The sequence below is a fragment of the Tyto alba genome, unplaced genomic scaffold (assembly GCF_018691265.1).
Source record: "Tyto alba isolate M040663 unplaced genomic scaffold, T.alba_DEE_v4.0 Super-Scaffold_3, whole genome shotgun sequence".
Classification (NCBI taxonomy): domain Eukaryota; kingdom Metazoa; phylum Chordata; class Aves; order Strigiformes; family Tytonidae; genus Tyto; species Tyto alba.
The window spans coordinates 17578202-17593477 of record NW_024881304.1 but is presented as its reverse complement, the minus strand read 5'-3'; the positions used below and the strand labels follow the sequence as shown (position 1 = coordinate 17593477).

Genomic DNA, 15276 nt, shown 5'->3' with positions numbered 1-15276 from the left:
ATCCTGCACAAAGCCACAACAATAGTAGAGAAAGACAAAGTCTTGCTCTCTCCTTAGCTTACTGTAGGAGCTTTGCTCCATTTTCTTTATGACCTATGCTTTAAGCATGTAAAAAGAAGGGTGGTATTAAGTTAACAGGTGAGATGTCGAAGTGACTGATTAAGCCTAAGGTCAGAAGATCTTCAAATGCAGAGAGATCTATTCCATTTCAAAGTGAAGTTGTTCCAAATAGCTTTGGCTCAGAACCTGAACACTTACAGCTTCATTCAGAACATCGCAGAAAACGAGAAATCTCTCTTTTTATTTCCTTTCAGGTCCAGTCAGTTTTCCACAGCACCCTGACACGATTTGGCACAAAGATAATTTTCTCATGACTAGAAGGAGTTTCATGTAACAGCAGAGCTTTTTTCAAAGAAAGCTTACGTCATTGGACCTTGGCACACTGGGACCAAATTGGTCTACCTAATTGTTCATTTTAAACAAGTACCTACATCTGCACTTAGTTCTTAAAGATCCATCCCCTAGATGGAAAAAAAAATAGATGTATTTTGAATATATGTTGTTTTAGATATTAAAGGCAAAGTTAAATATGGAGAGAGACAGGAAAAAGCCTGTCAAGCCTGTGGCGTTGCTGTTCACTATATTTCTAGATCACAGAACCACCGTGGTGCTGTGACCGACCTGCGACCTTCCGCTCGTCGCGGGGCGATGCCCAGGGTGCTGGCGGCAGCTCTCCCACCCGGCGCAGCACCTCCCCGCGCACCACTCCCTGCTCTCAGCAGCACCATTGCTGCGTGATATAAACCAAAATAGACTTCCTAAATAACACTGCAGGCTTACAAGATTACTTGCTTTGAGAGAAGGTGGTGCTGATTATTTACAAAAGCCCTACTGCAGCTTTAAGTAATAATATATTCATCTTATTTATAACCCTTGGGTGGAAACAATGCAGGTATAAATCCTATGTTTCTGGTCTAAGTTAAGGGCCCTTCTATCACAGATGAAAGTAAAGTAGGTTATATATCTATCCTTTCCTACATGCTCCCTGTTGGTCCTATTCATCAAAAAAAAAAGGGAAAAAAGAAGAGCTTATGTGAGGCTTAGCCTACTTTTCTGCCCATTGGAGACTGCGTGGCAAAGGTGCAGAGGTTGTGAGACGCTTCTCTAGCACTGACAACTGCACTTTGCACAGCTGAGTTAAGATTTTAGAGGCTCTGAAAGGCTTCAAAGGGAAAAAAAAAACGAGAGGGCAAAAGAGATTTTGGGGAGTGTACGGGAAAGCAGGCCACGTTAAGAAAAGAATTTCCTGAAGATGTAAGAATAATTAAGAAAATGGAGTTATTTAAGGCAGATTCATGGGCTCTGGCTGTAAGTGAACTCCAGCTGCTGGCTGGGGGTGTTACCTCTGAATTGTGACCGTACGCGTGGGCAGCAGCGCACTGATGAAAGTACCAGGAAAAAGTGAATTAACCTATGGGCAGAACTGCAGATGTGAAGTTCAGGCACTGAAAAAGCAGAAGGGCTACCTGAGCAAGAAATAGCTGAGCGTGGTATTTCAATATTGGGGTGAAAACCACCCTTGGAGCACAGGCAGGAGTGTGGGCACCTTAGTGCAGGTGAGCAGCTCCCACACCCAGGATGCTGAAAACTCCCACCCCCATGTACCCCACCGGGGATTTTTACAAGCGCTCTCACAGAGAATCAGAACAAGGAAGGAGTCAGAAAAACGTGTTGAACTGGGTTTCTGCCCTTCACAAGCAGAAAAACCTTGAAGAAATACACTTTCTGAAGAGGATGAGCACGGACGACCGATGGGCTGCCGAGGGACGAGCAGAGCCGCGCACACCCGCCGCCCCAGCTGCAGTCTGACTCCTGAAAAAGCCAACCCAAACCCTCTGCCTCCTTAGTTTCCAGGAGGTTTAAAACACATCATCGTTTCTCAACACTCAGATGCCAGTAATCACTGCGGAAATGATTTAATTTGCGTGCCAAATGCCTCATTCAGCCGAGCGGCAGCGCATCGCTTCATTGATCAGTCAATGCGATTGTTGTTGCGCTTGTTTGTTTAGGCAAGGCGAGGCAGATACTTTGGTGGTTCTCTGAAAATGTTTTCGCTATTAATTGTTCTTGAAAGAATTTCTTCATTGATCATTTAATCTCCAAAAAGAAAATGAATGCACTTCAGGGCAATAAGAGGGTAACAACAGTAAAGAATTTGAGCAGCAATTATAATTTGTTTCTTAGCAACTAATAGCAAAAATTATGGGATTTGCTCGGGTAAAAGATATAACAGGAATCACTCCAGCAATGGGAATATTCAAAAAAAAAAAAAAAATCCTTTTCAGTATAATGTTGGGAGTAATTTTCTTTTTCTACCATCACAGTGAAATTATTTTGGGATGGTAGGTCAAAGCCCCAAAGTATTCTCATTACAACTGCATTATTACTGTATTTTATGCTACCATTTGCACTGCACAGTGCTGAGTCCTAGCTGCTAATCCATGCGTAACAACTATTTTCGCGGAAACACTTCTATAAAGCAAATTCCTTTAATAAAGTGTGGGGGGGAAACAGTTTTCAGAAACAACAGTGTGATTCCCTGCAGTTAGGAGTATGTTCATGGTAACAAACAAGGAAGTTAAGAGTTTCTATAAATGAATAGGTAAGTCTGAGGCTGCCCGGGTTAGTGATGGAAAGAAGCCCACGTCCAAACCCTGCCCTCGAGGCACAGTTTAATGTTCAAACAGAGTAAACCAGTTCAGGCTAAATTCCCTGTATAAAATCAGCCATTTCGCTTGACCGGGGCTGTCTGCAGGAGGAGGAGACCTTTCCCCTTTCATCTCATCTCATCTGCCTGCAGCTCCCAGAGGCAGCACAACGATGTGCTGCTGCTGCTGCTCCAGCACCCTCTGAGGACACCTCTCTCCCTTCAGACCCATCGTCCCCTCTCCCGAGACCTCATTTCTGTTCTAAAAATTGGTGCCTCAGCCCCCCGGACATCTCAATATCATTTTTGCCAACTGCAGAAAATACCCATAGCATTAGCACGAGCCTGTTAAATTAACAGATTCCAAGGAAACTCCTTCACGGAAAATTGCTAGGGGTTGGAAAGGCACCGATTTCAGAGAAGCGTCTCTGAGCAGAGTGGGAGGAAGGACACCAACCGTCCTCCCAGTGTGGGGGTGCAACAATGTGCAAAACGCCCAAATCTCCCGAAAACTAGATCCCATTTCTCTAAAAGCTCATATTTCACAGGCATCACTTTTAGGCAGGTTTATACAACGGGGGGCAAAACAATGGTGTGACTGAAAAACTGCACCGATTTGAACTTGATTTTCCTCTTTAGACAATCATTTCAAAATCAACAGCATGTGACAAATATCAGTACTGATGGGAAAGGCAACAGCTACTGCATGGCTACTCACCCACTCTCGGGAAGGTTTATTTTTAAACCAGCATTACTGCAAGTAGCACTATTTTCGTGTATTTTCAGGTTAAACTGCAAATCCTGCTGAGGAGTTTAGGGCCAAATTGAGTCTACTTATCACAGCAGGGAAAGGAAATCTATCTCATCTACCAGCACTGGGGATGGCTTCAGGGGAGAAGACAGGGGTCATCTGCTGGGAGAGCAGAGCAGAGCCTTGGCCCTGCCCTGGGGATGCATTAGCTGCTGCAGGTGGAGGTGGTGATGGAGCAGACACAGTCTGGAGACCCCTGGGGTGGGGGGCACAGGGGTGTGCAGATTGACTCTCTGCACTGCTCCTGGAGAAGTGCAAAAATGTCTGGTTTCCAAGCTTTGGAGGTAAAAAACAAACTACTGCCTGAGCGAGGTAAAATAAATAGCAAAGTTAATCTCTGTAATTAGAGATGCTACTTTATGGGTTCTCATAAATCAGCTGAAAGGTAAGATACTAACTGCAATTCTCCTTGCTGTGGAGAGTCCTGCCTCGCCTATCCCACCACACCAACGTGATCATAAAAGAAAAGATCTGGCATTACAAACAGAAGAGAAAAAACTTACAGAGTCTTATTTCCTCTGAACTCACTTCCACCAGTGTTGCTCATTTTGAGCAGGTTTGACAATCTGGCCCCTTCCTGCTTTACAAACTTTTGGGTTAAATAAGAGCAAACCCAGAGAGAGCAGACAAGAGTCACAAGTCATGGGGAAGCTGGCACTCTCCATGGTCACCCACACATGGCGATAGCTCAGGGGCTTCTGCAAAGACATTTCTGGTGAAAAGGTATCAGGCTCACCTTCCCAAAAGCACAATCCTTTGAACATCTACCACACTCAACGGCCAATAGAAGGAGGAGGAATAGGTTTGAAAGCCTTTGGGTCATTCCCTGCGCAGGGCGGGGAGTACAAGCATGCTCCACACGATGAGTGGTAGCTGCTAGCAGGTAAGATTAGCGCTAGCCGAGGCCACCCAAAATGAGTGAAACTAAATCTCCTTACGATCAGAGTATTGGGATTCCAACATAGTAGGTGGGAACTTGTTTTTTTATGACGCGTCTCAACCGAAATTGACACTAATAATTGAACTTGACTAAATTTTCACCAATTTGGACCCAGGTGGACGGGCCACCTTTACTTAACTCGGAAAAGAAACATATATATAATTTATATGTGTTTGAAAAATAGTCCTCCAAATACACGCTCCTGAGAAGGGTCTGCAAACACTGTGCAGAACGGGCTGGTGAGCTTCTCTACGGGCGGGCATCGATGCGGCCTCGCACTGGGGACAGACAAGCTTCTTGAAGCCTTTCCAGGACTCTACTTTGTGATTTTATGTCTACGGAGATGGGGGTACAAATGCACTTGTGTGCACTAATGCTCCATTTTGTACGTTATTTCACAGTCAGCAGAAATAATTTTGCGAGGCCTCTCCTTAAAAGCGCACGCCACCCGCGGCGTGCTGCCCCGCGCTCCTGCCCGTGGCCCAGAGCTGCTCAGCACCTTCGCGTCAGGCCAGAGCGCGGGAGCTGAGCAGGCAGAACGACTCGCAAATTCATCGCTTTGAGGGGCACAGTCCAGCTCTGGTGCCACTAAAAATCAATACAAGTTTTATCTTTGACTTAAACGGAAGCAGGGCCTGGGCCACAGTAAACAGCTTTAAACATATGTCTGAAGTGGGCGGGTACATCTCTAAACTGCCGCATCAGAGCTGCACTTCATTCCAAGCATAACTTCTTATTGATTTCAGTGTTATTTCTGAACAGAAACTATGGCACAGTGAATAAAATTGTCAAGCTAAGCCCCATCCCCTAAAATAAAAAGCACATAATTTAATCTAGTTCAGCTATGTTTTTGTATATCATTTTGGAAAATCCATTATTAGAATCCATACTCAGGGTTTAAAGCTTTTTTTATTTTCTGAGAGCCCGTATTGCTATAAGAACAGGGTTTAGGGTGTCATTAATCCATATTCTGTTACTGTGGCACAGCAGATTCCTCACTTGCTGAAAATATGTTCAATTTCAGAGTCAACTAGCATTGGGGGGAAAAAAAGAAAAAAAAAAGAAAAGAAAAAAAGAACAAATTTGAAATGTAAATGACATATCGCAAAGCAAGTATTGGGAGAAAATATTAGCACTTTTATCGTAACGAGTTTGTAACCTAAATACATATTTCAAGGATTAAATTGCTGACCCTCTCTGACCTCCACAGGAGGTTGAATAGCTAGATCACAGTTTAATCTTCAGTGAAAATGCTAGAGAAGAATAATACAGCCTGTGAAGAATGAATGAACATATATTGCTGATGCCCCAAGATTCAGAATTTAACTCTTAAGAGGAGGGGGAAAAAAAAAAAAAAAATGCTCAAAACCCCAGACATTGGTCTCAAAAGACCCAGCAATAACTTTCCTCAGAAACATAAATGATGTAACACAAAAACCACACAACATGTGATCAGGATGGAAAATAAGGGATTGTTTGGGTGAAGGGGGAAGCTACGGACAGGTTAAGCAGGAGAGTCCTGAGTCTCTAACCAAATGGCTTTCCACAGTGAAGTCATAATATGTGCCATAGCAGGGCATAAGAGACAGAGCTGAAGTGCTGGTGCTGGGTCAGAGACTGCACGTGCAATCTAGGTGCCAGACAAGGGTGTAAATTCAAGGAAATCAAACTTGATGAAAGGGAAAAATCCCAAGAGAGCAAACAGTCTTACGAGAGCTCTGCAATGGCTAGAATGAGTCCTCCCCATACAGTGTTTTAGGTTATTCCACGCAGAACCTGCAGAAGGCCATTCAAAACCGATCACATTTGGAATAAAACCACATAAAGGCTCGTAGTTATATTAAGCAGTGTTATTGCATCGCCACATCTTGGGCGTCAAGGCTGAAAACCAGGCATTACTAATAGAGATGCCCCTTTTTATTGGTTCTTTGAAGCAGAACTTTTGTAATAAATGTAAACCTCTCTGCTTGTTTCATAATTCAGCTAATTCTGGTTGCAATCCCTTTGATTATACATGACAAAATGACTTACTGATTTGTGAAAGCACAGAGCCTACCTTGATGAATGCTCATTTTTTAAATTTAATTCAAATATCTCTTATCTGATTATGCTGTTTTAGCAATCTAAAATAAATTTTAGGAATGAAAAATAATACATTTATTCAAGTTCCCCATCATTACTTTAACTGGAGAAGAACAAGCTTTGTTTTGGAATTCAATATTCTTAATTAAGAATCAGCAAAACCAAATTTGTGTTTGGTCAACCAGAAAACTTGAAACATTTTTGCCAGATGTATCATTCATCGGGAAAGATAAATTAATCAGAATTTAATAAACACTTTGTAACTGAAACAAAGATAAAATGTTAAAGGTTTCTTATTTTTGCGCAGAATTCTCTGCGTTTGTAAGCCCTTGGTTAATAAGCGCCTTCCAATTTAAACAAGCGACGAAGCTGATGTATATTCACTGAAGTAGTCTGTGGCTCCTGCACTCACCAGCATCAGCATCCTCCCTCCTAGTCCCACGTCCTGAACTCTGGAGCCCAGGACCAGAGTCTAAGGAGCTGCTGCAACCTGGTACCCGGCCTGTCCTTAAACGACTGACTTCAGCAAACCGTACGACCCCAGCCAAGGGGGTGTTGAAGTGCTTTGCTCTGAATAATGATGCTTCCCCAGGCTCACCCTGCTAGCTAGTGGAAGGCCACGATCTGTAAGCCAGAGCCTGCCGCAAAACACGTGGTCTCCAGAGAAGCAGACCGGCACAGTATTTATGAAACAATCACCTTGACGTACTGAAACCTGGAGTGATGAGATTGGTCTTGAGGAAGCTGTTCATTACCCAGCCAGAGTGAAAACGCACTTTCAGTCACGGAAAAACACAAGCAGGTCATAAGCAAACGGATAATATATTGTAAACTATGTGGAGAGACAGAGGACTTGACTTCACTCCTGGTAATATTGCTCATCACAAATCATCTCTCGATACTGCGTGAACCTGGTGTTCACTGGCCCTTTCATTTTTGTAGCTGGAGCACATCAGCTTCTCTCACCAGTCGGTCAAAAGCATCTTTCATTAAGCTCTGCTGAAAGCCAGCTCACCATTACCGATAGCTTCATGTCTGGGAACAGACTGCCTTGACCTCCTGCGTGCCCACGTGAGGCTATTTCACAGCAGGTCCTGCTGCCGTTACTAAGCTGCTATGCACACCCCTCCCAGGACAATGGCACGGAGAAATCACAGAGACGATGGATGAGTAAGCCTGTGGATCTATTCTCTGCCTTCACCTTTGCAACTACATGAGAAAAAAGACGACTCGTGATCCTGCATTATCATTTGCCCACTCTTACAGACATTACCCTGTACCTCAAACTGGCTTTACAGAATTTCATATAATGCTAATTTGCATCAACACCCGTGTCTTTTGTTATCCTTAGCTTTCAACGAGAAGCTGCAACTCTGACTTTAACCCAAAATAAATATGAAGCAGCCTGTTTTCCCCTTTATACACAGTTACAAAATATCCCTTATACCTGAAAGTACTTGTACCTAAGTACTGAAATGTATGACTTGTGAAAAACTGTCATTGTGAATTTATTCCTTATAAAGAGTATGCTCCTTCAAATATTTTGAAGCCTTAATTCTCCAAGGAAAGGAAAAATCAATGCTGAGATCCCATTTGCCAGATACTTTCCTAGGTGGCCTCTTTCTCAAGCAATAAGACATTTTACCCTGCATACTACGTATAATTTTAGCTAAATAATCATAAATCAAGGCATCTATTCCTCATTCACAATTCCCCTCTAAATCCAGGTGTTTTCTCTATTCCATGAACAGCTCAGAGAATACTACGTAACGCGTTAGAAGAGGTTAGGCAAGGAGACACTGCCCTCAGTTTTTTCTCCCGTGCTGCAGGGACGGAGGCTGCGTTGTTACTTACAAGCAAACTGAAGCTTTGCTTCTCTGCTGACAATCGTTCCAAACGGGTTTGTTGCTACACACTGGTATGTTCCAGTATCTTGGGTTTTATTGGGATTATTGATCAACAGGTTGCCTTCCACCACGCTGTAGCGGTAATCCATACCGATGTCAATACTGGTTCCATTTAACTTCCAGCTATAGCACAAAATGCCAAAGTTAAATTCTGCTAATATTAATGGATACTCTTGGGTATTTGAAAATACAATGTGAAGTAAATAAAGATTTAAAACATCTTTGGCTACTTAATTAAAAATGAAAAAAGCACAAAAATGCAAATTTCCTGCACAGTATTGAAATATTCCAGTATTTAACTCAAAGAGCAATATCCTTGACATATATTTCAGTCTCTGGTATGATTAATGCTTCTGCAGTTGCTAGTGCTGCTGCTCTTCGGAATTAATCATTTTGCAAGGGGAAGTCCCAGAAACAGGATCTTTAAACCATTCAAATCCACTGAGGTTTGTTTTTTTTTTCCCCTCTCCCAACTTGCTGGCTGTTTGTTTTTCAATTTACAAAAAATTCGCTCACAGCAGATCTTGTCACAAACTGGGGCACCAGGAAATTCCAGCATCGTGTTGCCCCAGTTACAGCAACCCTCATCCCCACCAGCCCTCCACGGAGCATGCAAGGTTGCCACAGCCATGTAGCAGCTCCCTTTTCCACAATATACACAGAAACAGTTTGAATATGTTCGCACCAGTGAATCAACAGAGTTTATTGCATTAAATAGTCGGTCGTGTCAGAAGACAGCACGGTGGCTGAGGTCTGACGACTCTAATCGCTTTCAGAGTGGCATTTACTTTGGTGAACAAAATGAAGAAGGCATTAAAGGAAAAAAACAGCAGCCTAAATGATTTGCAGCAGCATCACTGTAGTAGCACAGCAGTTTTTTTCTAAGGTTCTCAAAGCAGTTACTAAAGCTGAAAACAATTAAGGGCTTTGTCCATGTTTATGGAAAAAGATGGTTAATCTGGAAGCCAAGAGTATTTATAATCCCTCTGTAACCTTTTTTAACTTGTCCAAGTTTCGCAAGTGTGTTGCAGTACATGGTGATTCCCTGATGCTTTTTTTTTTTTTTTTTTTAGTATCAGCATTGTGTTAGATGCCAGGGGCATCACTGAGTTATACTGCATGATACACACAGGAGAAAGGCTCTTGGGAGATGCTGCTGTAGCGCGGAGATCATGCTAAAGAATAGTTAAACATTCAACAAACCCAATGGTTGGTCTGGGATTTCCTTTTACTTCACAGCTCAGCTTCACTTTCTTTTCCTCTGAATCCAAGGGGAAGATCACGGTGTTGGGCTCCTGAAGGAAAACTGGCCCGTGCAGTGTGTTGTCGTCTGCATTAAACAGAGGAAAAATGTGACAGATACGTCATGGAATGTCCATGTACCCAGTGCTAAAACATAAAACAGTATCTTAGCAGCGAGAGGCTGTGTATCATTCACTCTAGAAAAGATGTGATAATGACAATTCTTTTTATTTTTTTGTAACTACCACATTTTTTTTTTTTTCGCAAAAGCCATTGAATCTCACGTGGAGTCAACATCCACAAAAATGTTTGTGCACTAAATAGAGCAGAGGCTGAAACATTACCCAAAGTTCAAACAAATGGGAGCAGGCACAACCCTACTGTCATAGCAAAGCTCACTTCAAGTCAGAATGCTTAGTTTCACCTTTAAAACCTGAAGTATTTTTACTATAAATTTTAAAACTGCATTATTAAATACAGCCACACAGTAATGTGAGCCAGGGGTTTGTCCCGGGAAGCCCCTCCCTTACAACCAGTTCTGCCAGCCCTGGACTGAAAGCTTTTTGCAGTCACAGGGTGTAACTGAGCGTCAGACCCTCAGAGGGGACCCTGGGCCAGGTAAAACCTTTTACACCTTCCGCCCTTTCGCCGCTGTGATGCCACAGGGATCCCCTCGCCCTGCTCCTCGGGGACGAAGGTGCTGGCAAGCACATTACATGCTTGTGCGCTTCGGAGTATTAAAAACTCGCTGTAAATAGAGGTGAAGAGTGAAAATATTTTGGCAAAACGACCCGGCACAACCTTCAAAGAGTTCAGCACTTGTTTCACAGCAGTCCACCAGTCTCAGGTTGGGGATTACTTATAGGAGCCTTCCTCGTACTGACTTTTGTTCTTTATTTTAAAACTACATTTTTATCTTTTGTTTTATTAACTCCTTCATATCTTCCTTCCTCTCTCCTCAACCACTTTAAATTTTCATATTATCAATTTATCCTTTTTCAAACCTCGAACTAAGGGTGAGCGCTGCTAACAGGAATGGTCCCGAGCGACAGCTTTTCTCTGCCTGCCACTTTGCAGTTTGAGTACAAGTTTTCACGAAATATGCCAATATTGCTCAAAACACCCACAAAAAAAAGTTGCAACGTAACTTCAGTGCTCTCCATTCTGTTTGTATTAGACAGTTTTATTTTCTTGATAGCTTTTCAGAACATAAGGGAAACCTTTCACGGAGACTTTTTCGCTGATCAGTGTCGATGCCTAGCTGCCCCCCGTAAGTACAGTGCAAGGAAGGACCCAGTGAAACTGCTCACAATCAGAATTCTTCTGCCTGAATGGAAGGAACCTTGCATTAACATTTTTTGACCATTTTCCCATCGTGTTCTGCCCTATCATCTTTACAACAGACTTCTGTTCTTTCAGAGCACCGGCGGGGCAACGAGCAATTGCGTGGGCCGTCACGGTGGTGCCGCTCCCTCCCTCGCTGCCGTGGGCAGGGACTCGCAGGGACACGAGGACGGGTGTCACCGTGGCCAGGCAGCCACGCTGCCCTCCAGTCTGTTGCCAGAAATCCATCTTGATGGACATGCAGGAAATCTGTGGGTAGGGGAGGTCAGAGGAGAATGAATAAAAATAAAATATCAAGATGATGGGATGTACAAAAAAGTAAGAAAGAAAAAGGAATGAACAGAAGACGATACATCTTCCTGAGAAGAGGAGGGTGAGAATGAACGGGAAGAGCCCTCGTATCCCCCTGCACTGGGAAATCAGCTGGATTTATTAGGGACCGAACAATAGCTCTTTACTCCAGGGGGGAAATTCTGTCATCTCCACAGAAGGATTTCAAAGAGACACTGCCTGGAAGATTATAATGGAACAACCTCTCCCCCATGTCTCCTCCCCTCAGGCACCACCACAAAAGAGAATGCACTAAGCATATAGTCGTATCGGTTGTATTTATCTTTATTTTTAATTATATGTTAACAATATCTGACTGAGACTCATCTATTATTCAAAACACATTTCACATAATCTCTAGCTTTAAATTATACCTGCGTGCAACCTACTGTTGCTGGTAGAAAAAGATAATAACCACCATAAAGCACACAGGGCTGGATTATGATATCCTGACTTGTTTCTGAGAGCCAGGGCTGCTTCACTCTTCAAACACCCTCATTCACTGTAAGAAAGAATATTACAATCTGGCCCATAAAGATTATAGATCTGAATACTATTATCAATGGGTTTGAAAACAAGAGAATTAAAATACGTTTTAATTTATCCGGTTTTCTAATTGTAAAATACAGAAGCTGGCCTGGTGCTCAGGTCCTGCGTAAGCATCGCTCCAGCTCCCATCAGCAAGGAGCTTGATTGTGCCGGGAGAGGCAGAAGCCAGACCATCCCAGGTAAACCAGTGAGCGATCCGTGCTGACTCAGTGACGTGCTGCATCAGCTGTGTCATCTGCCTCACACCCCACAAGGGACTCAAGTCACTCTACGCTGTCATTTGCTGCTATTTCAATGACGCTGTGTCAATGTATATCGTATCACATCATGCTAAAGGTCAGATTTTTGGTCCTCCTCCCATCACAAGAAAATACACCTTGCATTAAAAAGTAGACAGCTGCCCCGATTTAAGTTGGGAAACAGACACACAAACAAATCTAAGGGTCCAGTGTGTCCCCATATGCCCAGAACATCACTTGGCTGCAGGATCAGGGCCCAGACCATTTTGATGTAGCATCCTGGGGTGAGACACTGGTCTTCAAGGTATAATAAAACTGGTCCACATGATGCAGTGGGGTGTTTGATGGCAAGTTACATTTGTAAAGAGACATTACAATCTGCCTATATAATTAGCAAGCAAAGCACAATTTAGAAAACACATCAGACAAAAAGTAGAGAACTATGAAGGTAGGAATAGTCATAAACAGGTGAAAAGACTAAACAATTTAATTTGCCTAAGCTAAAATAGAAGCTCACGAAAGATCAAATGAAACTGCTCTCCAAATATTACATTGCTGCTAACACAGTTTAAAATTCAACATTTATATGGCAAAAAAAGCCTGCCCTTCCTGTTAGCCAGCAAGAAGAAAAGCCCTGGTGCGACTACTACTTGGCTTTCAAGAGAACAGTGTTGGGTAAGGCAGGGAGAAGCTCTGAAAGTAGCTGCCAGCATATCAGGGGAACAGAAGAGGAGAAAAAAACCTTGCAACACTGGGTAGATAAAATTACTTTGAGTTCCTTTCTTCTTTCTCTTATTGCTGCCTGTGCATAACCGAGATAAGCAAGTCCAAACTATTTAATCTTCAGCCTGTAGAGTCTTTTTGCTACAGTCTAATGCGTGATTGAAATCACTGCAGCCCAAATCATAACACAGTGTGTGACAAGAGTTGAGACACAGTACCTTACAGAAGAGGCGGATTTGGTTCAAAGAACACTAAAAAGTTACTAATGAATAAAACAAACCGTCATCTAGATTCTTACAGACATAAAAGTATCTGTACCATAAATAGTCCATTCTTGCCTAATGTTACTGGATAGAAGCAGATCTCAGATGTTCAGTGTCAGCATAAGCAAGTGCTTTTGCTCTATTACAGTGTCTGGTTTTGTGGAAGCAAAGTTTTGCTATCCGGGTAACTCTGAAATGTGAATTTTAGACTTTTTTTTTTTTTATTATTATTATTTCTTAAAATAAAAGTGGTAACTTCATTTCTATTGCAATAATGTCCAGGGACTCGCAATCACAGAGCGATGATAACGTGTTTTTAACATCACTGATGAACACTACCAGCTGCTTGGTCCACAGAAGCCCACTAATGCCAGGAGGCTGCTCTTTCCTGAGCTTTGCAGGCTTTTCCCTTGCCCTTCTTATCAGATTGCGTTCATTAGGCTCTCTTTTGGTCACTTAAACAGAACAAAGAAGCAGTGCATATATGTACATACACACATGAAAGCTGCTCAGTTATTTTAGCTCACTTCACTCTTTACTGTATTCAGCAGCTACTGTGTGACCTGTGCTACTCCTTACACATTTGTTTCTGTCCTGGGAAAATACAGTAAGTAACCTTCCTGGACAAGCTAACTGTTGAGACACTCTCCCAGTGACAGATTTTATTTTTCTGAGTTACGTTTCTTTTGCTCGAGCCTGAAATGAGTTAACCCAGAATGAACACTGAGCCACCCTCAGTTTAAGACAAGTTGCAAACAAGATTAGTTACCAAAAAGCATTCTTTTCCCCCCTGTCAGATGAAACAAATGTACTACTGCTCTGGGTCTGCCTCCTTTGAGAGAAGCGTATTTCTTTCAGTAAGATGCAGGATATAGGAAATTTCAGTAGATTTCATGATAAAAGAAACATTTTTAAACGCAGTACGAGGTGTATGCCCATATGCTGTTGGACAGAATGTGACAGATAATTTAGAAGAACATTCTGCTATCCTAGCTTCTGCTGAGATAGATATATATATATATATTTTTTTTTTGTAGTGAATCACAAAATCTATTAAAAAATTCCAGATTAATTTAAATACATTCCAAATGCAAAGTATATTTTCTGTGTCCCTCCAGTACTCCAAACTTGAGAGCCAGCACATCCAGCAGGATATTAAATGCTTTTTGTCTTTCTGCACTTTTTAGGAATTGAAACATGAAGAATGTCAGCTGAGGTTAATTCACACAAACAGGTGAAATCATTCCTATTCTTTCTGAACATTAAGCCCAGTGACTGATATCGTTACCTAAATAGAACTGCTTTAATTTTCATTGAAAGTTACGGCCAATTTGAGAGAAGGCTTAATTGAATATTCCACACTGTAGGGAAAGATAATAACTAAACTGAGGAGAGAATTCTTGGAGTATATCCAGTATAAATGATAAAAATCCTTTCCTTGTTTGCTGCTGAGGGAATTGGTTTCTGCTATGTATGCTGGTGTGTTTTCATACAGTGCTACAAGTCGGTATTTCTTCAAGACAAAACTGCACCTTGGGAAGAGCAACTCTTCAGGAAACCAGAAAGTGAAATGGATAGGACAGCTCAAGGGCATCGCTGATTAACACAACAGCCTGCTCTTCAGGGTTAGTCAGCTGCATTACGTCCTCCTGAGCAGGAAAAGACTAAATTGGACAGCTCGCTCTTTATTTTTTGCCTATCACTTCTATTAACATCAGCTACACACACAAATGGTGCTAATGGCTTTGAAATTGCTAGGAAGAAATTCTTACACCACATAGTCCTACCACAAATAATTCCGTAGACTTCTCAATGATCAAGACCTGCTACAAGTGCTTCCCACGCGAAAGAAACGAAAAACATATTTAAAAAAAAGGAGATTTAAAGAGTCCTGTATGATGTGTTATTTCTAAGGGAAGGGTCTCGTAGCTCTATGTCTTTGGAGACAGTCACCAGCCTGCCTCCACTGCTGGGCTGCAAATCGTTCCTGCCTACCACTGCATCATGGCTGACCCACATGTTTAAGAAAGAAAAACGGTCAAGATGAATAAAGAGAATAAAACAACAACCAGATATTTTAATCGGGAACAAAGCTGAAACAAACGATGAGGCTCTTTCCCTCCTTATCATCATCAGCAG

General features: G+C 42.3%; 1 protein-coding gene across 2 annotated transcripts in view; it reads right to left on the bottom strand.

The window, feature by feature from the left end:
- Positions 1-15276, bottom strand: part of CNTN4 (contactin 4) — a 348713-nt gene that overhangs the window by 122244 nt on the left and 211193 nt on the right. For both annotated transcript variants that reach the window (XM_042799543.1, XM_042799544.1), the window contains exons 4-5: positions 9651-9777; positions 8395-8570 (exon numbers count right to left, since the gene is read on the bottom strand). In XM_042799543.1, coding sequence (XP_042655477.1) covers positions 8395-8570; positions 9651-9777 — 303 coding nt within the window. The remainder of the gene's footprint in view (positions 1-8394; positions 8571-9650; positions 9778-15276) is intronic.